At 42.0% G+C, this 27,102-nt stretch overlaps 1 protein-coding gene across 1 annotated transcript in view; it reads right to left on the reverse strand.

Annotated features, from left to right (window-relative positions):
* Nucleotides 1-5,277: 5,277 nt before the first annotated feature.
* LOC134341435 (F-box/LRR-repeat protein 20) overlaps nt 5,278-27,102 on the reverse strand; it is a 243,019-nt gene continuing 221,194 nt past the window's right edge. Inside the window, exons 9-14 of the mRNA XM_063039288.1 lie at nt 26,371-26,501; nt 25,794-25,854; nt 25,284-25,328; nt 17,916-17,972; nt 16,355-16,567; nt 5,278-5,385 (exon numbers count right to left, since the gene is read on the reverse strand). Coding sequence (XP_062895358.1) covers nt 5,278-5,385; nt 16,355-16,567; nt 17,916-17,972; nt 25,284-25,328; nt 25,794-25,854; nt 26,371-26,501 — 615 coding nt within the window. The remainder of the gene's footprint in view (nt 5,386-16,354; nt 16,568-17,915; nt 17,973-25,283; nt 25,329-25,793; nt 25,855-26,370; nt 26,502-27,102) is intronic.

Genomic DNA, 27,102 nt, shown 5'->3' on the forward strand with positions numbered 1-27,102 from the left:
CAGATGACACAAAGCTGGGTGACAGTGTGAAATGTGAGGAGTATGTTATGAGAATGCAAGGTGACTTGGACAGGTTGGGTGAGTGGGCAGATGCACTTTAATGTGGATAAATGTGAGGTTATCCACTTTGGTGGTAAGAACAGGAAGGCAGATTACTATCTGAACGGTGTCAAGTTAGGAAAAGGGGAAGTACAACAAGATCTAGGTGTCCTTGTTCATCAATCACTGAAAGTAAGTATGCAGGTACAGCAGGCAGTGAAGAAAGCTAATGGCATGCTGGCCTTCATAACAAGGGGAATTGAGTATAGGAGCAAAGAGGTCCTTCTGCAGCTGTACACGGCCCTGGTAAGACCACACCTGGAATATTGTGTACAGTTTTGGTCTCCAAATTTGAGGAAGAACTTCTAGCTATTGAGGGAGTGCAGCGTAGGTTCACGAGGTTAATTCCCGGGATGGAGGGACTGTCATATGTTGAAAGATTGGAGCGACTGGGCTTGTATACACTGGAATTTAGAAGGCTGAGAGGGGATCTGATTGAAACATATAAGATTATTAAGGGAATGGACACGCTAGAGGCAGGAAACATGTTCCTGTTGATGGGTGAGTCCAGAACCAGAGGCCACAGTTTAAGAATAAGGAGTAGACAATTTAGAACAGAATTGAGGAAAATCTTTTTCACCCAGAGAGTTGTGGATCTGTGGAATGCTCTGCCTCAGAAGGCAGTGGAGGCCAATTCTCTGGATACTTTCAAGAAAGAATTAGATAGAACTCTTAAATATAGCGGAGTGAAGGGATATGGGGAGAAGGCAGGAACGGGGTACTGATTGTGGATGATCAGCCATGATCACAGTGAATGGTGGTGCTGGCTCGAAGGGCCGAATGGCCTACTCCTGCACCTATTGTCTATTGAGTGAGGGGCGATGTTATAGAAACCTATTGAATGGTGAAAGGCCTTGACAGATTGGATGTACAGAGGATGTTTCCTATGATAAGAGTTTAAGACTAGAGGACAACCTCAGAATAGAGAGGCATCGTTTTAGAAATGAAATGAAGAAAAATTTCTTTAACCAGATAGTGGTGAATCTATGGAATTCTTTGCTACAGGCAGCAGTTGAGGCAACTCTTTAGGCTTTAAGCTGGAGGCTGATAAATTCTTGACTGGTCAGGGCATGTAGGGATACAAAGAGAAGGCAGGAGATTGAGACTGGGAGGAAAGTTTTTTTAATGATGACATAGCAGAGCACATGATGAGTCAAAAGTCTGCTCTTATAATCTTATGGTCTACATTAAAAGGAAACCTCTACAACAGTAATAAATGCCGTCAGATAAAAAATTAATCTTTTCATCTTCATTTTTTCATTAATCCCATTGGAACATATGTTAATAAATAAGTTACAGATGTCCCCTGCTTTTCGAATGTTCACTTTACGAAACTTCACTGTTTCAAAAGACCTAAATTAGTTCCCTGTTTTCACTAACAGAAGATGTTTTCACTGTTATGAAAAAAAATCAGCGCACAATAAAAAAATCAGTGCGCGATAAAAATCAGCGCTCATCCCGAGCAGCCGCTCTCCCCCGGATTCGGAACTACATTCTCCCCGGCATTGCTTAAACATGTGCCTGTGAGCAGCCGTCAGCAAGATGAGTTCTAAGGTATCGGAAAAGCCTGAAAGAGCTCGTAAGGGTGTTACACTTAGCGTAAAACTAGACATAATTAAGTATTTTGATCGTGGTGAACCAAGTAAGGACAATGTGAGTTTGGCTTGTGGAAGCTAACGAAGATGATGTTGAAGAGGTTTTGGCATCCCATGACCAAGAACTGATAGATGAAGAGCTGATGCAATTGGAAGAGGAAAGGATAACAATCGAAACCGAATGCAGTAGCGAACTGAACGTGAAGCAACTGCATAAGATTTTCGCTGCAATGATAAAGTACGACTTTAATTTTGAAAGGGTACGTTGGTTTGGGGATATTTGCAGGATGGTTTGAGTGCTTACAAAGAACTGTATGATACAAAAATGCACGAGGCTCAGCAGTCAAGCAAGCCTTCCACATCAGCCACAGCAGATGACGAACCTTGACCTTTGACATCGAGGCGGGCAGAGATAGAAGATGATGAGCTGCCTGCCCTAATGGAAACAGACGACGAGATGACACCCCAGTGCCCCACCACCCCAACCTTCAGGCCGCGGCCAGATACCGATTTGCAGAGAATGCAACGGTAGCCGGGAGGCACCCAGCACATCTTTAAGAAAAAAAGCCGAAATAAACAAGCTAATTAATTAGGTGCCGCCGACACGTAAGTGTCGGCCCAGATCAGAGGCGATGCAATTGGCAATCACCTCTGATCTGGGCTGACAATTACACGCCGGCGGCATCTAATCAATTAGCTTGTTTATTTCAGCTTTTTTCTTAAAGATGTGCTGGGTGCCTCCCGGCTACCGCTGCATGCTTTGCGGATAAGTATCGGGTCGCTGCCTGGAGGGTGGGGGCCACTGCACCATCAAGCACCAACGACTCGGCCTAACACACTATCATCAGTGTGCTTGGCAAGCTGTCCCAATTCCAGTAAGCGATACTATCCTGTACATACATTATTTCTACTTTATATCGGCTGTATATTTTTATGTGTTATTTGGTATGATTTGGCAGCTTCATAGCTTAAAGGTTACTGGAGAGAGCGTTTTCGCCAATAGTGCTTGCGTGAGATTTTCTGCCGAGAGCGCTTGCGCGGTGTTTTTGCCAATGGCGCTTGCGTGAGATTTCTGCTACGGAGAACAGTTCAGGCAATGATCGTGGAAAATTATTTCTAATTTATATAGGCTGTGTATTCATCATATCATTCCTGCTTTTACTCTATGTTACTGTTATTGTAGGTTTTATGTGTAATTTGGCATGATTTGGTAGGTTATTTTTGGGTCTGCGAACGCTCACAATATTTTCCCATATAAATAAAAGGTAATTGCTTCTTCGCTTTACGACATTCCGGCTTATGAACCGTTTCATTGGAACGTTCTACCTTCAAATGGAGGGGGAAACCTGTACTTAGTTATTATCTTTTTGTGTATTTGATTTGCATATTTTTAAGAAAGAGGGACTGTGTTCAATAACTTTCTCATATTCCACGGCATGTCTCGTTCCCTAATGTACAGATAATGGGAGAGAGATTCTTCATAAACTGCAAGCACCAGTCGCACAGTTTTAAGTGGGGCTCTGCATTGTATTTAGTTTCTAATTTTATTTCATTGGTTTCAATGGAACTTAATTCTTGAAGAAGAATCCAATATGCACCCTCTACAAAGCGCAAACTCAGCATGTGACTGGACAGATTACCACTCTTTAACAAGAAAAATTCTGCAGATGCTGGAAATCCAAAACAATACATACAAAATGCTGGAGGATCTCAGCAGATCAGGCTGCAACCATGGAAATGAACAAACTGTTGATGATTTGAGCCAAGACTCTTCTTCAGGACACTGAAGAGAGATGTGTGCCTTTGCATTCAGAGGAACTTGAATAAAATGACAATGATTACAGAGCAACCTGATATAATTAGAAAGCCTAAAATAGAGAGAATGCTCCAACAATTAAATCTCCAAAGACCAGTGTAAATCTCATTTCCTTCTATAACCTCATCTCAAAATGATCCCTGCAGGCTTAAATATTTCTGGTAAGAGATCAAACTTCAAAAAAAAATGTTAAAAATTAAAAATTCACTTATCACTGAATATTTTCGAGATTAATATATTACAAATTCAAAACTAATCTCTGAACAAGCAAGTTCCCACAAGCTCAGTTTAAAATATAAAGCATGAATACATGGATAAAATGACAAAACTTGCTTTCATCCTCACTTCTTCCACCTCTGAAATTAAAAATTTTAAACATTCAAAATAAAAGGGATACACTTACAATTTTCACATTTTAATATTTAACATTTATTTCCAAACCTTCAACATCTGGCTTGTTTTAGATCTGAGAACAGAACTTGTATACATTGGTAAGTTTGTAGAGTTTTATCTGAAACAAGATAGGGACTGTTTACTGGATTACAGAGCATGAGGCAGGCAGATGAGAAAAATGCTACAATTTCACATCTGAATTATTTTGAACCGCAGAAATTACTGATCACTTTTGATACTGTGAACCAAGTGAAGAAATGACACAGCAAAACACACAAGGTTAAGATGCATCAGCAACTGACTGTAATGCACAATAAGTTAACAAGACTTAAAAAATATCCACGCAATTTTGTAAACAAGCAAAGAAAAAACTCCTAAGTTCTCCAATGGTTCAAGCAAGTTTATCCAATAAAGTATAATTCCCCATCAGTACAAAGTCTATCAATGCTAGCCAAGCGTTATACAAATAGCTTCAGTTAAACATTCACTGAAGGGAATTCCAACTTGGATTCATTTCTACCCATCAATTCGATCTAACTGTGACAACTGAAGATGGAACTGTGACAGAATGCACCATATTGTACTGCACCCATCCCAGTCCTAATCACACTCAAAGCAGTAATGTCATCACATTGTCAAACTCACACAGCAACAGTGGACAATAGAGTATGGTACTGAAGGCATTCATTACCGCAAGGAACCACACTCTATGTGTTCAGGTGGAGAGACAACTGACCCAAGCATTTCACAAGAAACAAAATATTCAAAAAATTTCAAGAGGAAAATAAATCAGCTTGCCATTTTGGGAACAATGCTGCAATGCTGGACAGTAGCACAGGATAGTTGTGCAAGGTAGTAGAAATTGTGAGCTGCATAGCCTAAAATACTATCTGACAGCCTCTTTTCCATGAAAGGATTGACCGATATGTTGTGGTTTTGACCAAGAATAAATTCTTGTGCAAAACTTTCACAGGACGATATACCCACAATTCCATGTTATAATTTTCTTCCTTTTCCATGTAGAAAATTAGTGGGAAAAGTTAATGTGGTTATTCCTCAAAGTACTTGTGTGCTGCTGGATTGCAAGGCACCTTTCAGAAGTGGTATGCAAAGATTTGAAATGGAAATTAATTTTTCTTAAATCCAAAAAAATTAATTAACCATGTTCTTGGGAAAATCTGAATTGAATCATACAATGACAGAACTAATACCTATCTGCACCCATGGACATGGTATCACAGGTGCTGCCTGGTAACCATGTGATCGGCCATAGCCACAGTGATTGGACAGCTCTTACTGTACAACGCACCAGGATTCATCACTGATGATACCTCCATTTCAATGCGATTTAAATAGATCTTAGTACAACAGATGTCATAGGACGATACAGCATTTGCAGAAACGCTGGCGACCACCGCTTACTGATGCAGGAGGTGTCACTGGAGCAAAGTAGGCATGAACTTTAATGTTGGGTAAGTGTGTCTGCAATTCAAAAAGAAAGGGACAGATCAAAAACAGTGCTTAAATCAGACAAAGCTTTCCCACACATATTCTGTAACATTCAAAGTCACTGGTTAATAAAGATGCAGCATGCACATTCTGTTCTCATTGCTACCATCAGATTGGAGCTGCAGGAGTCTGAGACAATCATTCATCATTCTAGGAACAGTGCCTTGAATTTCTGCCATCAAATTTCTGAATGGACAGTGAACCGATTGGCACTGACCTACTGAGTTCCTCCAGCATTTTGTGTGCATTACTTGGGATTTCCAACAGCTGCAGAATCTCTTTTGTTTATGAACACTACCTCACTCTTTTTTCCCTTTTTTATATTATTTAAAATTTATGCTCTTATTAACATCTATAGTATATTGTACATATTGCACTGTATTGTTCCTGCAAAAACCAACTTTCATATGATAAAATGTATCATTCTGATTCATTTACACACCATAATCGTTGTTAAAACTTAACTAGCAGTAAGGTAGCTAAACTTCTTTGCTGAATAACTGAGCTCAGAACCTCTTCCATAATCTTTTGTGTAACAGAATGTGAGATTGTGGGTTTAAATCACAAAACCCATTGCTGAACTGTGGAAGATGGAGGCAATATTTTAAAAGAGCTCATAGTCCTCTAGTTTCCTTCTCCTGAAGTCAACAATCAGTTCCTTGGACTTGCTAACAATGAGTAAGAGGTTGTTGCTGTAGCATCACTCAGCCAGATTTTTGATCTCCTTATTATATGCTTACCCTTCCTACCCATGTGCCTATCCAAATTTCTCTTTAATGTTAGAAATGAATCCGCATATACCATTTCCACTGCATCCTCTTCCACACGTGCACTACTCTCCGAGTGATGAAGTTTCCCCTCAGGGTTCCTTAAATATTTCTCCTTTCTCTCCAAACTTAAGACTTCTAGTTCTAGTCTCTCTCAATCTGAAAGAAAAAATCCTCTATCTGTACAGTAAGTACCTCAAGATATAACCATATAACAATCACCACATGGAAACAGGCCATCTCGGCCTTTCTAGTCTGTGCCGAACACTTACTCTCACCTAGTCCCACCCACCTGCACTCAGCCCATAACCCTCCATTCCTTTCCTGTCCATATATCTATACAATTTAACTTTAAACAACAACATCGAACCTGCCTCAACCACTTCTGCTGGAAGCTCGTTCCACACAGCTACCACTCTCTGAGTAAAGAATTTCCCCCTCATGTTACCCCTAAACTTCTGTCCTTTAACTCTCAACTCATGTCCTCTTGTTTGAATCTCCCCCATTCTCAATGGAAAAAGTCTATCCACGTCAACTCTATCTATCCCCCTCATAATTTTAAACACCTCTATCAAGGCCCCCCTCAACCTTCTACGCTCCAAAGAAAAAATACCTAACTTGTTCAACCTTTCTCTGTAACTTAGGAGATGAAACCCAGGCAACATTTTAGTAAATCTCCTCTATACTCTCTCAATTTTATTGACGTCTTTCCTATAATTCGGTGACCAGAACTGTACACAACACTCCAAATTTGGCCTCACCAAAGCCTTATAAAATTTCAACATTACATCCCAACTCCTGTACTCAATGCTCTGATTTATAAAGGCCAGCATACCAAAAGCTTTCTTCACCACCCTATCCATATGAGATTCCACCTTCAGGGAACTATGCACCATTATTCCTAGATCCCTCTGTTCTACTGCATTCTTCAATGTCCTACCATTTACCATGTATGTCCTATTTTGATTAGTCCTACCAAAATGTAGCACCTCACATTCTTCAGCATTAAACTCCATCTGCCATCTTTCAGCCCACTCTTCTAATTGGCCCAAATCTCTCTGCAAGTTTTGAAAACCTACTTCATTATCCACAACACCACCTATCTTAGTATCATCTTCATAGTTACTAATCCAATTTACCACCCCATCATCCAGATCATTAATATATTTGACAAACAACGCTGGACCCAGTACAGATCCCTGAGGCACACCACTACACACCGTCCTCCAATCTGACACACAGTTATCCACCACTACTCTCTGGCGTCTCCCATCTAGCCACTGCTGAATCCATTTTACTACTTTGATATTAATGCCTAATGATTGAACTTTCCTAACTAACCTTCTGTGCGGAACCTTGAAAAGGCCTTACTGAAGTTCATATAGACAACATCCACCACTTCACCCTCCTCAACTTTCTTAGCAACCTCATCAAAAAATTCAACAAGATTAATCAAACATGACCTTCCACGCACAAATCCACGTTGACTGTTCCTAATCAAACCTTGTCTATCCAGATAATTATATATACCATCTCTAAGAATACTTTCCATCAATTTACCCACCACTGACATCAAACTCACAAGCCGATAATTGCTAGGTTTACTCTTAGAACTCTTTTTAAACAATGGAACCACATCAGCAATATGCCAATCCTCTGGCACCATCCCTGTTCCTAATGACATTTGAAATACTTCTGTCAGTGCCCCTGCTATTTCCACACTAACTTCCCTCAAGATCCTAGGGAATATCTTGTCTGAACCCGGAGACTTATCCACATTTATATTCCTTAAAAGCGCCAGTACTTCCTCTTCTTTAATCGTCATACTTTCCATAACTACCCTTCTTGTTTCCCTTATCTTACACAATTCAATATCCTTCTCCTTAGGGAATACTGAAGAAAAGAAATTGTTCAAAATCTCCCCCATCTCTTTTGTCTCCACACATAGCTGTCCACTCTGATTCTCTAAGGGACCAGTTTTATCCCTCACTATCTTTTTGTTATTAACATAACTATAGAAACCTTTTGGATTTATTTTCACTTTACTTGCCAAAGCAGCCTCGTATCTTCTTTTAGCTTTTCTAATTGCTTTCTTAAGATTCTTTTTACATTCTTTATATTCCTTGAGCACCTCATTAACTCCAAGCTGCCTATATTTATTGAAGACCCCTCTCTTTTTCCGAACCAAGTTTCCAATATCCCTTGAAAACTACAGCTCTCTCAAACTTTTAACCTTTCCTTTCAACCTAACAGGAACATAAAGATCCTGTACCCTCAAAATTTCACCTTTAAAGAACCTCCATTTCTCTATTACATTCTTCCCATAAAACAAATTGTCCCAATCCACTCCTTCTAAATCCTTTCGCATCTCCTCAAAGTTAGCCTTTCTCCAATCAAAAATCTCATCCCTGGGTACAGACCTATCTTTCTCCATAATTACACTAAAACGAATAGCATTGTAATCACTGGACCCGAAGTGCTCCCCAACACATACCTCTGTCACCTGACCTATCTCATTGCCTAACAGGAGATCCAACACTGCCCCTTCTCTAGTTGGTACCCCTATGTATTGCTGCAAAAAACTATCCTGCACACACTTTACAAACTCCAAACCATCCAGCCCTTTTACAGTATGGGCTTCCCAGTCTATGTGTGGAAAATTAAAATCTCCCACAATCACAATCTTGAGCTTACTACAAATATCTGCTATCCCCTTACAAATTTGCTCCTCCAGTTCTCGGTCCCCATTAGGTGGTCTATAATACACCCCTATAGGCGTAACAACACCTTTCCTATTCCTCAGTTCCACCCAAATAGCCTCCCTAGACGAGTCCACTAATCTATCCTGTCAGAGCACCACTGTTATATTTTCTCTGACAAGCAATGCAACAACTCTCCCTCTTGCCCTTCCTATTCTATCACACCAGAAGCAATGAAATCCTGGGATATTTAGTTGCCAATCACACCCCTCCTGCAACCACATTTCACTAATAGCTACAACATCATACTTCCAGGTATCAATCCATAGTCTAAGCTCATCCACCTTTCTTACGATGCTCCTAGCATTAAAATAGATGCATTTAAAAACTGTCCACCTCCCACTCTCTGTTTATCCTTAATGGAGATCTCTACTCATTTTTATTCACCTCAGAGAATAAAGCCGTGACCTATTCAACCTTTTCCTGGAACACAGGTCTGTAAGACCGAGCAACGTCCATGTAATTTTTCTCTAGATTCTTTCATGCACATTGGTATAGAAACATAGAAAACCTACAACACAATACAGGCCCTTCGCCACACAAGGCTGTGCTGAAATTGTCCCTACCTCAAAAATCACCTCGGGTTGCCCATAGCCCTCTATTTTTCTAAGCTCCATATACCTATCCAAAAGCCTCTTAAAAGACCTTATTGTATCCACCTCCACCACTGTTGCCGGCAGCCCATTCCACGCACCCACCACTCTCTGAGTAAAAAACGTAGCCCTGGCATTTCCTCTGTACCTACTCCCCAGTACTTTAAACCTGTGTCCTCTTGTGGCAACCATTTCAGCCCTGGGAAAAAGCCTCTGACTATCCACACGATCAATACCTCTCATCATCTTATATACCTCTATCAGGTCACCTCTCATCCTCTGTCGCTCCAAGGAGAATAGGCTGAGTTCACTCAACTTATTCTCATAAGGCATGCTCCCCAATCCAGGCAACATCCTTGTAAGTCTCCTCTGCACCCTTTCTATGGTTTCCACATTCTTCCCGTAGTGAGGTGACCAGAACTGAGCACAATACTCCAAGTGGGGTCTGACCAGGGTCCTATATAGCTGCAATATTACCTCTTGACTCCTAAATTCAATTCCACGATTGATGAAAGCCTTCTTAACCACAGAGTCAACCTGCACAGCTGTTTTGAGTGTCCTATGAACTTGGACCACAAGATCCCTCTGATCCTCCACACTGCCAAGAGTCTTTCCATTAATACTATATTCTGCCACCATATTTGACCTACCAAAATGAACCACTTCACACTTATCTGGGTTGAACTCAATCTTCCACTTCTCAGCCCTATCAATGTCCCGCTGTAACCTCTGACAACCCTCCACACTATCCACAACACTTCCAACCTTTGTGTCATCAGCAACTGACTAACCCATCCCTCCACTTCCTCATCCAGGTCATTTATAAAAATCACGAAGAGTAAGGATCCCAGAACAGATCTCTGAGGCACACCACTGGTGACCGACCTCCATGCAGAATATGACCTGTCTACAACAACTCTTTGCCTTCTGTGGGCAAGTCATTTCTGGTTCCACAAAGCAATGTCCCCTTGGATCCAATGCCTCTTTACTTTCTCAATAAGCCTTGCTTGGGGTACCTTAACAAATACCTTGCTGAAATCCATATACGCTACATCTACTGCTCTGCCTTCACCAATGTGTTTAGTCACATCCTCAAAAAATTCAATCAGGGGGGTAAGGCACGACCTGCCCTTGACAAAGCCATGCTGGCTATTCTTAATCATTTTATACCTCTCCAAATGTTCATAAATCCTGCCCCTCAGGATCTTCTCCATCAACTTACCAACCACTGAAGTAAGACTCATTGATCTGTTAATCTCCTGGGCTATCTCTACTCCCTTTCTTGAATAAGGGAACAACATCTGCAACCCTCCAATCCTCCGGAACCTCTCCCATCCCCATTGATGATTCAAAGATCATTGCCAGAGGCTCAGGAATCTCCTCCCTCAACTCCCATAGTAGCCTGGGGTACATCTCATCTGGTCCTGGTGATTTATCTAACTTGACGCTTTCCAAAAGCTCCAGCACATCCCCTTTCTTAATATCTACATACTCAAGCTTTTCAGTCTGCTGCAAGTCATCACTACAATCACCAAGATCATTTTTTATAGTGAATACTGAAGTAAAGTATTCATTACGTACCTCTACTATTTCCTCCAGTTCCATACACAGTTTCCCACTTGATAGGCCCTATTCTGTCAAGTCTTTATCCTCTTGCTCTTCACGTACTTGTAGAATGCCTTGGGGTTTTCTTAATCCTGCCCGCCAAGGCCTTCTCATGGCCCCTTTTGGTTCTCCTAATTTTCTTCTTTGCTCCTTCCTGTTGGCCTTAGAATCTTCTAGATCTCTAACATTACCTAGCTCTCTGAACCTTTTGTAAGCTTTTCTCTTCTTCTTGACTAGACTTATTACAGCCTTTGTACACCACGGTTCCTGTACCCTACCATAACTTTCCTGTCTCATTGGAATATACCTATGCAGAACCCCACACAAATATCCCCGAATATTTGCCACATTTCTTCTGTACCTTTCCCTGAGAACATCTGCTCCCAATTTAAGCTTCCAAGTTCCATCCTGATAGCCTCATAATTCCCCTTACTCCAATTAAGCACTTTTCTAACTTGTCTGTTCCTATCTCTCTACGATGCTACTGGAAAGGAGATAGAATTATGATCACTATCTCCAATATGCTCTCCCAGTGAGAGATCTGACATCTGACCAGGTTAATTTCCCAATACCAAATCAAGTACAGTCTCTCCTCTTGTAGGCTTATCTACATATTGTGACAAGTAACCTTCCAGAACACACCTAACAAATTCCACCCCATCTAAACCCCTTGCTGTAGGGAGATACCAATCGATATTTGGGAAATTAAAATCTCCAATCACAACAACTCTTACCTACCTTTCTCCTATCTTCCCTGTAGGTAAGTAAATCACTTACCTTAACTCACCCTCTCTAACTCTTGTGGATTTCCTTAGCACTTTGGTCCAATCACACCATTATTCTTTCTCCTTTCTGTTAATTAAGAATTCTAAGGCCTGAATTCAACTACATACACCTGCCCACCTAGGTCAGCTTACTATACAAGAAACTTCCAATATGGGAGCAAGAATATCTTACCATACTTATACAAAGCTGTCATGAGATTACATCCGAAGCATTGTGTGCTGTTTTGGTCTTCAAACAAGGAAGGCTTGCCATACAGTGAGTACAGTAAAGATTCACCAGACTAATCCAGGGAATGGCAGTATTATCGACTTTACTGTTTCTAATATCACATGTTTGTATGCCTTATTCTGCTGTAAGGGGTGGCAGTAATGTAACAGCTAGCATAACTCTCTTATAGCATCAGCAACCCAGGTTCAATCCTGCTACCCTCTGTAAGGAGTTCATATGTTTCCCCTGTGACCACGTGGTTTTCCTTGGGTGCTCCAGTTTTCTCCCATATTCCAAGGGCATACAAGTTAGTAAGGTAATTGGTCACATGGGTGCAACTGGGGAATGCAGAGTCATTGAACTGTAAGGGCCCGCTATTGTGTTATATCTCTAAATCTGAATCTAAATCAGAGGAGGAAAAGATGGGTCAAGCAGGGCTGATTTCAATAAAGTTGAGAAAAGTGAGAAGAGTTCTAACAGGCTGAATGCAGGAATTCTTCTGGTACATGAGGCAGAGAAAATAGTCTCAGGATACAAGGTATCTTTTCAAGACTTAACTGAAACAAATTTCCTTCACTCAAGAGGGTGGTGACTGGAACTCTCTACCATTCAGCCTGAGTCATAGGGCCTAAATATATATTTAAGATTGTGATAGAGCTCTAGGCACAAAATAGATATAGGGGTACAGGGTGAGCATAGAAATATGATAATGAGTTCAAGGAACAGCACAATACTATTCAATGGTAAAGCAATCTCAATCGACTGAATGAACTACTGCAGCAATTATTCTTGATTTTGTAATTCTATATCCCCTTTAAGAAATTCCTTACACTCCATTCTAACCAGTCCTGATTCCCTTAAAACTCAGTTTCAAAGGTGTTACCGATACGTTCTAGAGAGTGTTTCTACCTTGCTGTTATAAGACCACTAGACAATTCTCTAGGACAAAAAGTTGGACTCTTGATCTCATAGTCCAACTTCTTATGATCTTGTGGTTTATCATTAAATGACACTGTACTTTCTCTGTAACTTACACTTTTTTATGCATTCTTATTGTTTTCCCTTATTCTACTTCAATGCACTGTGTAATGATTTGATCTGTATGAACAGAATGCAAGACAATGTTTTCACTGTGTCTCAGCATACGTGACAATAGTAAACTAATTACAATACGACAATTTGCATTGCTAAATGCCCTACATAAATGCAAGCTTTTAACGTACAACACAGAACATAGAATAGTACAGCACAGTACAGGACCTTCGGCCCACAATATTGTGCCAACCCTCCAACCCTGCCTCCCATATAAGCCCCCAACATAAATTCCTCCACATACCTGTCCAGTAGTCTCTTAAACTTTACTAATGTATCTGCCTCCACCACTGACTCAGGCAGTGCATTCCACGCACCAACCACTCTCTGAATAAAAACTCCAAGTATGGCCTAACCAGAGTTTTATAGAGCTGCACATTACATCGCAACTCTTAAACTCTATCCCTCGACTTATGAAAGCTAACACCCCAGAAGCTTTCTTAACTACCCTATCTACCTGTGAGGCAACTTTCAGGGATCTGTGGACATGTACCCCCAGATCCCTCTGTTCCGCCACACTACCAAGTATCCTGCCATTTACTTTGTACTCTGCCTTGGAGTTTGTCCTTGCAAAGTGTACCATCTCACACTTCTCCGGGTTGAACTCCATCTGCCACTTCTCAGCCCACTTCTGCATCCTATCGATGTCTCTCTGCAATCTTTGACAATCCTCTACACTATCTACAACACCACTAACCTTTGTGTCGACTGTAAACTTGCCAACACACCCTTCTACCCCAACATCCAGGTCATTAATAAAAATCATGAAAAGTAGAGGTCCCAGAACAGATCCTTGTGGGACACCACTAGTCACAATCCTCCAATCTGAATGTACTCCCTCCACCACAACCCTCTGCCTTCTGCAGGCAAGCAAATTCTGAATCCACCTGGTCAAACTTCCCTGGATCCCATGCCTTCTGACTTTCTGAATAAGCCTACCGTGTGGAACCTTGTCAAATGCCTTACTAAAGTCCATATAGATCACATCCACTGCACTACCCTCATCTATATGCCTAGTCACCTCCTCAAAGAACTCTATCAGGCTTGTAAGACACGATCTGCCCTTCAGAAAGCCATGATGACTGTCCCTGATCAGACCATGATTCTCTAAATACCCATAGATCCTATCTCTAAGAATCTTTTCCAACAGCTTTCCCACCACAGACGTAAGGCTCACTGGTCTATAGTTACCCGGACTATCCCTACTACCTTTTTTGAACAAGGGGACAACATTCGCCTCCCTCCAATCCTTCGGTACCATTCCAGTGGACGACAAGGACATAAAGATCCTAGCCAGAGGCTCAGCAATCTCTTCCCTCGCCTCATGGAGCAGCCTGGGGAATATTCCTTCACACCCTGGGGACTTATCGGTCCTAATGTATTTTAACAACTCCATTTAATTAATATACAGTCTAATACCCTCTTCCTTGCCTTGCTGAAGATTAGTGCACCATCCGGCATTAATAGGCAATGTTTACTTCTATTTAGAAGCACAGAACATTGAAAACCTACAGCACAATACAGGCCCTTCGGCCCACAATGCTGTGCCGAACATGTACTTACTTTAGAAAAAACCTAGGGTTACCCATAGCCCTGTTTTTCTAAGCTCCATACACCTGTAAGCAGTCTCTTAAAAGACTATGTTGTATCTACCTCCAACACCGTTGCCAGCAGCCCATTCCATGCACTTACCATCCTCTGCGTAAAAAACTTACCTGACATCTCCTCCGTACCTACTCCAAGCACCTTTAAATGCGTCCTCTCAAGTTAGCCATTTCAGGCCTGGGAAAAAGCCTCTGACTATCTACATGATCAATGCTTCTTATCATCTTAAACACCTTGATCAGGTCACTTCTCATCCTCAGTCACTCCAAGGAGAAAAGCCCAATTTCATTCAACCTATTCAGATAAGGCAAGCTCCCCAATCCAGGCAACATCCTTATAATTCTCCTCTGCACTCTTTCTATAGTTTCCACATCCTTCCTGTAGTGAGGTGACCAGAACTGAGTACAGTACTCCAAGTGGGGTCTGGCCAGGGTCCTATATAGCTGCAACATTACCTCTCGACTTCGAAACTCAGTCCCACGATTGATAAAGGCTAATGCACCGTATGCCTTCTTAATCACAGAGTCAGCCTGCGCAGCAGCTTTGAGTGTCCTATGGACTCAGACCCCAAGATCCCTCTGATCCTTCACACCGACAAGAGTCTTACCATTCATACTATATTCTGCCTCATATTTGACCTACCAAAATGAACCACCTCACACTTATCTGGGTTGAACTCCATCTGCCACTTCTCAGCCCAGTTTTGCATCCTATCAATGTCCCGCTGTAACCTCTGACAGCCCTCCACGCTATCCACAACACCTCCAACCTTTGTGTCATCAGCAAATTTACTTCCCTCCATCCCTCCACTTCCTTATCCAGGTCATTTATAAAAATCTCGAAGAGAAAGGGTCCCAGAACAGATCTCTGAGGCACACCATCAGTCCCTGACCTCCGTGCAGAATATGACCTGTCTACAATCATTTTTTGTCTTCTGTGAGCAAGCCAATTCTGGATCCACAAAGCAATGTCCCCTTGAATCCCATGCCTTCTTACTTTTTCAATAAGCCTTGCATGGGTACTTTATCAAATGCCTTGCTGTGAAAATACCTTTACTTCTAATCAAATGACATGTAATAACACTGCAAGCCACAGGAGCACAATTTGCTCATTCGGCTCACTGAGTCTTCTCCACCATTTTATCATGGCTGTTCTAAAAGATGAGGAGAATGGTCCCGTATTCTTCTGGTCCAAGAACCACCCGATATAAGAAACATCCTTTCCAAGTCTAGTCTATCTAGTCATTTCAGTAATCAATAGATTCAATGAGATCCTCTCACATTCTTCTAAACACATCTCTCACCATTTTGACCTATCCCTTTCATTTACATGGCTCACAACCACACAGGTATTTGCAGTGCACAGAAAAGAAAAAAAAATCAATTAATTTAATATAATCTGGAGCTACAACAACTGCAGTTTAAGTAACAATTGTAGATTGGTTCAGGACTGTAAAAATGGACAGCACCCAGAATGTAATATAGGAATTAGTACAAGTTAAATGCCTTAAAGAGTAGAGCGCACTCACTCGGAGTCTCTTGATCCCAGCACGTGTTATCTGTTGACAGTCATACAGCTCTATCCTTTCCAGACTGTGACAGTTCTTTAGGTATTCAAGTGAGGCATCTGTGATCAGTGGGCAGTTGTCCAACTCAATCACTTCCAATCGGTCATGAGCACAGGCCCCATTCCCAAGGTGGCGGATACCATCATCAGTGATCAATTCACAGTGAGACAAACTCTGCAGAGGGGAGAATTGCACTGTAAACAATAACTTACATTCAATGTTTTCAACATCAAATTAAATTAGTCAATGGACCGGAAGTAAGCTTGGTCACAGAAGCTGTGAAGAACTGGGGAATAGTGGATAGACAGAGAGACAGAAAGGCAGAAAATGATGGGATAAGCAGAGCATGGCAAGGTAAGGATCAAATATTTAGTATTTGGATTTGTTGAAAAAGATTTTTTTTATTAAACTTGGGGATTTGTTTTTCTACCAAATGGAAGTTTCCTGCAAAGGCTGTTTAAAATACTCTCCAAATATTTCATACTACTTTGCCTTCCGGTAGTTGTCCTTGGGATAGGAGAAAAAGCACATTAAGCACATAGCATATCCTAAAGCTCAGTAGCATAGAAAATCAGGGGCTATTACAGTAGAAACCACCTCAGACAGGCATATAATTAGAAAGACAATTCACAAGAATGGCAGCAAATTGTGCATTTGACTAACAAATATAGCAAAATTAGAGGGATGGCAAAAGTAACTTTTTTTAGATCATAGAACACTCAGCAATTGCAATTTTCTCTCCATTTAACCATAGACTTTGAGAAAGAATTGGAGGTGATGTTTCCACTGATAGTACGTTTGATCTAAGCTGGACACTAACAACTGACTTAATAATTCTTCTGAATACTAGCCAGCTTGAAACATCAAAGGAAGTTCAGAGGTTAGATCTGCATGCCAGTATGTCCGCAGGTACTGTGGTCTTGCCTTGATGAGTAGCTAGAAGCTTTTCATTATTGTCTCCTGAACAGCTATATGGCGAACCAGCTATCGGGGGAGGAGGACATAAACATAGGAAAAGAAAAAAGATGAAGGAATAAAACACAGCTAACACATGGCAAAGTTATGTCAATTTTTTATAATTATCAAAGCCTTCAGAGTGCTTTGAAACCAAGTGACTTCAAGACCCTACGAATCCAACTCATTTGGACAGAGTGTATGTGATAGCAGACGTCAGAATTCATATATTTGCTGATCAACACCAATACACTTCTGATGATTAAAAAAGCTGTATAGTAATCGGTAACTATTTCTTACCATAGGGAACCTAGAACAAGAATGCGAAGCATAAAATTAGAAATAAATTAAAATATCAGAAATGTTTTCATGAGTAGTAGACATCCAGAACTCATCATCTTCCTAAATATTACCAAGCCTGGATTCAACTGAAAAGTTTCAAAACTGACACAAAGCTATCTGTGATGCAAGAATTATAAGGGCTATTGAACTCTTTTAGACATTAGCAGCCACAAACACAACCATCCCCAGACTTGCCATAGTGAATACTTGCTCTGTATCTACTCACCAACACTTGGATCCGTGGACAGTAAATAGAAAGCTGAATTAAAGTATTGTCTGTGATCTATCAGACAGAAAACAAAAAAAAAAATGACTGCACATGGATTTACCAAGGTTTACTGCATCTGCTTTCAGACATTAGTGATTCCATTAGTTAGTTGCCAGGTACAAAGTTTAAGCTGTTTTCTGCAATAATTTGGGTACTATAACCTGATTACACATATGTATTTCATGTCTCAAAGTCATGATAGAAAAATGTTTAAACCTTACCTAAAAATGATTATACAGCCTAATTTGAATATTGTGTGCAGCTCTGGTCACCTAGCTACAAGAAAGATTGAAAGAAATTTGAAAATTTACAAGGATGTCGCCAAGATCAGAAGACAAATTATAAGTAAAGATTGAATATGTTAGGACTATATTCTTTGGAATGTAGAAGACTGAGGAGATTTGCTAGAAGTGTACGGAATTATGTAGACAGGGTAAATGCAAACAAGTTTTTTCCACTGAGGTTAGGTGGGACTACAACCTGAGGACATGGGTTAAGGGTGAAGGGTAAAGTTTATGGGGAACATGAAGGGAAACTTCCTCACTCAGAGAGTTGTGAGAGTGTAGAATGAGCTGCCAGCACAAGTGGTGCAGGCAAGCTTGATTTCAACGTTTTAAGAAAAGTTTGGATTGGTACATGGATAGTAGGGATATGAAAGGCTATGGTCCTGGTGCGGTTGATGGGAGAGGCTGTTTAAATGGTTTAGGCATGGACAAGATGGGCCAAAGGTCCTGTTTCTGTGTTGTACTTCTCCATGACCCTACCTGCAGAGGTCTCTATTTCCAATTACTGGAACCAAACTTAACCGTAGTTTAGCCTTAATGCCTCAAATAGATGATAAATCAGGCTCCCAAAAAAAAAACAGAATAATCTGAGTCACAGATCAAAAACAGGAACCCAAATGAAAATGAGGCAAGACTCACCATCTTCAGCAAGAGAAAGACTGAAGAAATAAGACTGATTATTGTAAGGAATATATGACAAGCTGTAACTTCATTTAATAGCTTTATCACACAAGTGTATCATGGGTACAGCTCTCACCAATATCAAGGATAAAAGAAGCGAAATCTCAGGTGACATCCATTATCAAGGATCCCCAATTATACCCTATTTTCATTTCTGCCTTCAGACAGGTAGGTTCAACAGCTACTTCTGCAACTCGATTTTTGAACTAACATGGAGAACACTATCTTGGACTTGCCCTCAATTCGTACTAATATTGTTATGTTTAATTTTGTTTATTCTATTGTGTAGCTTAAGTATAATTTGGGTTAATTTCAGTTTATGTAATTTTTGCAATTATGTTTGTAATGTACAAAGGCTTTATGACCTAAGAATTAGGTTATTTGCTGCCGCAAAGGCTAATTTTCACGGTATTTATACCCCATGCCCATTTATGTAATCCTAAGACATTAAACTTGAAAGAATTACGGTCTATAAACAGAGTATCACATCATTCTACAGTTTTTTACTTAAGCATTTTTGCACTGATTCTCTAGTTAGCTATTTTTGCATCGAAAAAGTCTCTTTGAACTAAATAGACTATCTTTCCATGGTTCTTGTTTCAGTAATAGAGTATCATTCTACAAAATTGTAAGGGGATTTTGTCTCTTATGTTACTGTGTAGGCTGAGAAAGTCCTTCCTGCTAGCAGTTTCTTTTGTATTATGAGGAGGAATGAACCAATTGCGATAGTTGTTATGCTTTTGGTGTGTCTGAAGATATTGTTTGCGCGGGGTTCTTTTGAGGGAGAAGGCGGGAGAGAGAGACAGAGTGGACCAGGTGCTGTGAGTCCGCTAACGGGGTCGGACCCCGAGCGGGGCGTTCGGCAAGGAAGGGAGATGGAGACGGACTCATGTGGAGTGTCTGGTCGACCACCGTTGTTGGTCCCAGGTGGCCGGTCGAGGCGGTCCGAGGGGTCGCAGGGTGAAGAAGGAGGGTCCTGAGCTCCAACTGTTTGTGCAGGAAGAGATTGAACTTTGATAAGTGTGGCGGCTTTTATTTTCCTTTTATATTTTATTCTCTATTAATTATATAGTTCTATAAATATCTATAAACTGTAAATCATTTAATCATATCTGGTATATTGTCTGTTATTTGGGCAGGATGGGGTACATCACACAGCATCCACACAAACTGATTCCCCAGTTTGGCCGGGCCGAGGGCTGTTTCCCTAGATGACAGCGAGCCGAGCGACCCTGAGGTTGGCCGGGGGGCTACATTGTGGGCTTTCATCCGGAACTGGATCTACTGGTATGCTGTGTGGTGGGCCTGTTTAAATCAGTAATGTGTGTCTCTGTGGGTTATTTGCTGGTTATTGCTGTATGCATGGTGGGTGAGGTCTTTGTTCGAGTTCAGACTAGCATTGATGAGTTGGAGGTGGAACTTGGGGCTGTCCACACTGTTGGGAGAGAGGAAAGAGTGGTCTGATTTGGAGGTAGTGTGGGCGAATAAATGTTCTAGCTCTGGCAGGCTCCGCCTGGCGTTTGGGGTAGTGTCCACCCCAAGAGGGACAGAGACATGCAAGACATGGGCGGAGTGGATCTCTCAGTTGTTAGATGAGTGGTAGTGCTTGGTTGAGGAAGAGCGACAGGGATTGGTTGAAAGTTTGAGTAGGCGGGCTGGTGACGGTGTTAGAGCTGTCAGGTTCACTTACACCGTAGTGACAGCTGTCAGTTATTGGAAAGAGGGGGGAAAGTTTTCAGTGTGTCCTCTCTGGCTAGGAGGGCGGCAAAATTGCTTGCAATGCCAGGGGGATCATTTCAGGGGATCAGTTGTACAGCTGATCAGAGAGGTGTCGGGAAACTTAGTGGAGGCCCAGTGGGGAAACGGCTTGGGGTCTCTGGGGAAGCACGTTCCCAGCAATGTACCGATGAACTTCCGCAAGGAAAAGACCCTATTCCTGAAGGCTTAGAGGGGCCACGCCCCAGGGTGTTGCTATGGATAGAGGGAAGCGATGCTAAAGCCATCCTTGACCCTGGGGCGCAGGTCAACTTGTTGTACAGTTCGTTTTACAACCGGTGTCTGAAGCATTTATCCTTGACAACCGCAAGGGCACCGGAGACTTTGGGTACTAGTGGCAGTAGTTATCCAGAAGACGATGATTGGTTAATGACCCTGGAGTTCATGGGGGCGTTGTCTGGGCACCCAGCGTGTCGAGTTGCTTCTGAGGACGTGTGTAGCAGCCTTGAGCCAGTACCGAATTTAAACGAGACCCAGCGGTGGTACAGCCTGGGGGAAGTAGCTGAGGGTGAGACCCTCTCAGTAGGTGTTCCGAACCACCACGAGGGAGGGGAGTTGACCGCCGAAGACACCTCAGTGAGAGAGAGGTCGCGGCAACTGGACCCTGGCGGCGTGGAAGATGAAGGCGGCGTGTGTGTGGATTATGCGACGTGGTTTAATGTGCTGGATCTGAGGAGTGGATGTTGCCAGATCCCGAGGAGTGCGGCTGTCGAGCCAAAGATGGCCGTTATTAGTTCCCTAGGATTCTTCTGATCCGAAAAGATGCCCGAGGGCATATCCAGAGCCCCTGCATCCTTCCCGCGGGACATGAGGAAGACCATGGGGGAAGTGAAGGTGTGTGGAGTTTTGGCGTATGTGGATGACCGCCTAGAGCTTGGATTCGCCTGGGGGGCACTATGAAGCGAGGCCAGTGGCTGAGCCCGGGCGACAGAAGCCAAGTGTCAAATGTGGAGGAGTTTTTGGCTGGAGGAGTTTGGTGCAATGTGAGAAAATTGACCCGACATACCAGTTGAACTTCCTGGTGTTGGAATAGAGGGTGGTGGACCTGGGGATGAAAACCCCGGTCGTCAATCTGAATGAGACACAGGGGAGAGAGGGGATTTGCACCGCTGAACTGAGTGCTCAGAAATGCCTGCCAGAGACTGAGTGCCGCACTTGTGGGACAACCATTGCAGACTTGGAATTCACGCTCATCAACGTGGAGAAGGAGCAACAGAATTCTGAGCCAACACTGTGGTTATGTACTGATGAATTAATCCAGCGAGAAGAAACAATGACCCACCTTCGAAGGGATCAGCAGAAACTCAAGATGTCGATCCAGAAAAGATTGGAAGACTTGCAAGTTGGGAAAGATTAAGCAAGTGTTCTGACTAAGGCCAACAGAAAATCGAGAGCCCAGGGAAGGGAGTTTGACTACACTCCAGAGGAGGTGAAGCAATGGAGGACAGATCTCGGAAAAGGGAGGCGGACGCTTGAAAAGAACCTGAAGATGACTATCGCGAGTTTAAATGAAGTGGAAAAACTGAAGATTGACCTGGAAGACGTCATCAGGAAGAAAAAACTGGAGACTGAACACCCTTTAACTGCTGCTTCTCAGGTCAGGGTGGGAGAAGCTGGTGGGGTAACTGCATCCTAGACTGAGATGGCCAAGAACCCTGAGTCAGAACTGCTGAGGCTGTGGCGAGAGTTGAAGGAGTCCCCGAAAAAGCTGACTGCAGGAGGCTGAAGGGGTAGCCCCGGCTAAATGATTCAGTTTGGAGAAACTCAACAGCAGCTACTGATTGAGGGAATGAGGAAGAATACGGATTTGAAGGATGATGTGCTGCACCTGTGGTACATGCTGCCTTTCGCTAACTTCCCCGTGATTGAGGAAGAGACCTTTGGCCCTTCTCCCACTGAGTCAGGTGTAGTGGGGAGGGCTAGCTGTGGGCAGTCTGAGTTACGGCAGGATCAGGAAGGAAAAGAAGCGGGGCCCCAGACATGGAACAGTGGGCTCCAAGCTGTAATGGTGGCCTGAGTGAGAGAGGAGTTGGCAAGCAGGCCCGAGGTATCCCTAGTAGTGTCTGAGCCTTTTGAGTTTAGGTGAGGGGGTACGGAGATCTCGGAGGATTAGGAAGCTCTCAGATAGGTTGGCCTATGTAGTGCCCGTGGGATGGGCGTAAGGTCCACTGTTTGGGGAGCACTGTCACTTGTGTAACTGTGTATGTGTGTGTTGTGTGTCTGCAGGACTGGTTGGCGAGTTATTTAGAAGTCATGAGGGCATGACTTTATTTGGTGGGGGGAGAGTGTAAGGGGGTTTCGTCTCTTATGTTACTGTGTAGGCTAATTAAAATGGCTTCTTTGTTATTTATACTTGGGAATGCTTCTTTGTTATGTTAAACGCTGAGAAAGTCCTTCCCGCTAGCAGTTTGTTTTGTATTATGAGGATGAATGAACCAATTGTGATAGTTGTTATACTTTTGGTGTGTCTGAAGATATTGTATGCATGGGGTTTTTTTGAGGGAGAAGGCAGGAGAGAGAGACAGAGAATGGACCAGGTGCTATGAGTCCGCTAACGGGGTCGGACCCCGAGCGGGGTGTTCGGCGAGGACTTGTGTGGAACATCTGGTCGACCACCCTTGTTGGTCCCAGGCAGCCAATCAAGGTGGTTTGAGGGGATCGCACAGTGAAGAAGGAGGGTCCTGAGCTCCAACTGTTTGTGCACGAAGAGATTGAACTTTGATAAGTGTGGCGCCTTTTATTTTCCTTTTATATTTTATTCTCTACTAATTATATAGTTCCAGTAATATCTATAAACTGTAAATCATTTAATCATATCTGGTATATTGTCTGTTATTTGGGCGGGGTGGGGTACATCACACTGCATCCACACAAACTAGTTACCCAGTTTGTCGGGGCTGAGGGCTGTTTCCCTAGATGACAGTGAGCCGAGCGACCCTGAGGGTGGCCAGGGAGCTACAAAATGACACACATTTTTCTTTTCAAAGTGTAATAGTACTGATCCCATAAACAAATGGGATTATCTCTGGAAAATGAACATAATACTCTTGAAAAAATATGCTTAACCTTGCAGCAAAAAAAGCTATCTAATCTTCTTTGGATTCATTAGCCACTGGTCAGAAAGAACAAGTGTATCCATAGCAATAATTGTTCTGAACTGCAAAATAATCAGAGGATGTAAATTCTGTATTAACAGATTTTCACAAATACCACTCCGTCTGTCAGCTGCTTACCCTGCAATTTGGGGGAGGTCATGAACTTTAGAAAGGGTAGACATGATAGTGTAACACAGGAAAGGCTGCATATTGGTAGGATCATCCTACATAGAAACAGTGCCATCAGACTTCTACAGCACTCTGTACTTCTGCATCGTGGCTGATTCTTAGGCTACGTTCACACTAGACTAGGTTATTTTGAAAACGCCGGTTTTGCGTAAAAACGATAGGTGTCCACCCCAGGTGCTTTTCAAAATACCTCCATCAACATTAAAATGGGTATTTGGGCGAATCTCCTCCTACTGGGCATGAGCAGGACACATCTACAGAAAACAAGTGAAGAGGAAACGGTATACTTGGTGCGTTTGTCCAGTTACAAACTAGAAAAACTTAAAAGGAAATTGCCAGATGACGGACAGCTGTTGGCTCTCACACAGGAGGACTTAAAACTGTAAAAAACAAATTCTGGAGCGTATGGAGGCAACTGACGGGGAGCTCACGGACAGTATGACCTGGCTGACGACGAACACTGAAAAACTGACTAACTCTGTTGCAGAGGGATTTGCAATGATGAGGAATATGATGGCTCCCCCCCAGTACTTTTCACCATCACAATACCAGCCTCACAGCCACTACAGTAACTACAAGAAACAAGCAGCTCGTAGGATGGGGGAAGAGGCAGAACGAGCTTCTTGTTGGATTTGGAGTAGGCCAGAGAAGGGGAGCTGGAAGCCAGGAGCAGATGGGCAGTGATTTGGCCACCACTGCCAGCCCACCAACTGCAGAGTGCCGTGGTTAAAGCTCGAAACGCTGTGAAGGTTGGGAACCACCTGATGACATCTGCTCCTGGCTGAAGGCTATGGTTACCTTATAAGGTAACTGGAGATTGCACCCTAACAGGTGTATGTAACAAGTTCCTTCCCAAAAGTGCGTACTCAATTCCCTATCAAAATTCCTTCTGCTTTCACTGTCCTTGAAGGCATGAACTACAGATCATTAAAAATTTCCTCTCATTCACCCTGTAAGTTCTGTCCTTCAACAAAGATACATCCCAAGTCCCTCTAAGCAGTTCTCATAGCTGAACAAGGTGGCTATTAGTAACACTAATGACTAGAGAATTCATTCACTCAGCTTTCTTTCACGTCAGCAAACTTCAGCTCAGATTTAAAATCATTTTCACATTGGACCTTGGAACTTGGTCATCACCAAAACAGTTGTAAGCAGAATATTCATAACTGAATTTCCTTTGATCTGAAAAATGAATTATGCTTATTTTACCACAACACAGATGCTGCCCAACTTCTAGGTGCTTCTTGTGAGTTTTTTTTAAATCTTCATCACTACAGGAAAGAATTGTAACACATTTTTACCTGAACACACTCTTCCAGGTCCATCTTCTCAAGCTCATGGCAATTCTGCAAATGAAAACAGGATGTATTCACACTAAGGAAGTGTACAAATAGTCCTATTTTCCCGGCTACTGCTTGGTTCTCTATCAGCTTTGTTTTAGCTAGAATTTCAGGGTCTTTCATAGATTTTACATCTGAATATTAGATAATTGTTAACAAGACAGAACTTCAGAAAAAAAATCTATCCTCAGTGAAGATTAGCTGTAGTGTCAGTATCCTGAATTGATTCATATACTTTCCATATTTCTCTCTTAAAAAGGTTTGGTGCAAATTGTCAACCACAATACCTTACCCCAAGACTGGTTGATTTCAACAGTAGTTTTGATATAAGTGCTTCAAAACAAAAAGGTTTAGTTTACTTGAAATATTCTGCTGGACTGTCTAGATCTCGTATGACAGACATTTATCTTCTAGGCTTACAAAATACCACTTCAGCACACAAGGCAATTCTCGGGTTATTGGTGTACTTACCCGAGCTAATGTGGTAAATCCCACATCAGTTAACTGTGAACATCTAGCAATCTCTAATATTCTGAAAAATAATTTTAAAATTCATTGAGGAAAATATGTTCAATTTTACCATTTTGCAAAGGCTATTTTGCAGTCAGAACAAAGTATGAACAAACATAATTAAGAAAATAATGCTTTAGCTCTAATAGTTTGTCAAATTGCTCCATAAATGCAAGTATATTTCATTACTGCCTTTATCTTAAATCATAATGATTCAGTTAAATTAATACCTTCCCCATCTTTCAGATACAAATCAAATGTTTATTTCTAGACCTTGACATAACTTTTTCTTAGAATTTGCAGTTTAAAATATGGATCAATCAAATGGTCTAAGTTCAACTGGAAAAACAAAGATCCACTTCGCTAAACTCTGTTTTCACCATTCAAGTCACATTTAGTGCATAGAGTTGACAGTAACATGCCAGTGAAAACTTGCTGAAGAACTGAAGCACAGTATGAAAGACAGTATACTATTTTATGAATATACTGTGACAACTCAGCTACATAGACACATTTGTGGTCATTGCTTCTTGCCTACCTAAGTCGAATGCAGTTCTGTCCCAATGCATTCAAAATAGCATCAGTGATGTTACTGCAGCCAGAGACACAGAGTGACTGCAGTTTATGGCATCCTCTGCAGATGGTTATCAGCCCCTCATCTGTGATCTGCTGCAAAGAAAAAAATCACAACAGAAGTAAAATTTTACAGGGATAGTTGAGGTGGTCACGTGACAATTGCTGTGTCATAGATGATTCAGATGCCCTGTTCACCAGCTTCCTGAACATCACTTAGACCAGCAACAGGAAAAACAGCAGGTGGATGTGGTCATTTTCCTTTGTTTTCCATCTACTGCATTTTACTACAATAGCAGACTCCCGGGATGGGGGTGGGGAAGAAATCATTCCATCTAGCTCACTGCCAGCACATGGCTCACAACAGTGACAGTGGGTAGTAGTAGATTTAAAAAGTGGGCTGAAGAGAAGAGAAGCATGGAACTGCTTAAAAATATCAAACAAATTCTGGAGACCCCCATCCTTAAAACGAAGTCACCAGGAATTTAGATACTAATGACTTCCATTGATTAAAGTTATAGGCTGTCAGGAAAAGAATTAAGGGATGGAAGATGTTGAAATAGTTAGGTATTACACACAACTATTTGCAAATGTGTTGGATAAAACAAGTTTTTATAACCATAAAGAGCTCTGATCTTCCTAGTGGTAATAACACCTAAAACCATAAGACATAGGAGCAGAGTTAGGCAACAGCCCA

This window comes from Mobula hypostoma, assembly GCF_963921235.1.
Source record: "Mobula hypostoma chromosome Y unlocalized genomic scaffold, sMobHyp1.1 SUPER_Y_unloc_4, whole genome shotgun sequence".
NCBI lineage: Eukaryota > Metazoa > Chordata > Chondrichthyes > Myliobatiformes > Myliobatidae > Mobula > Mobula hypostoma.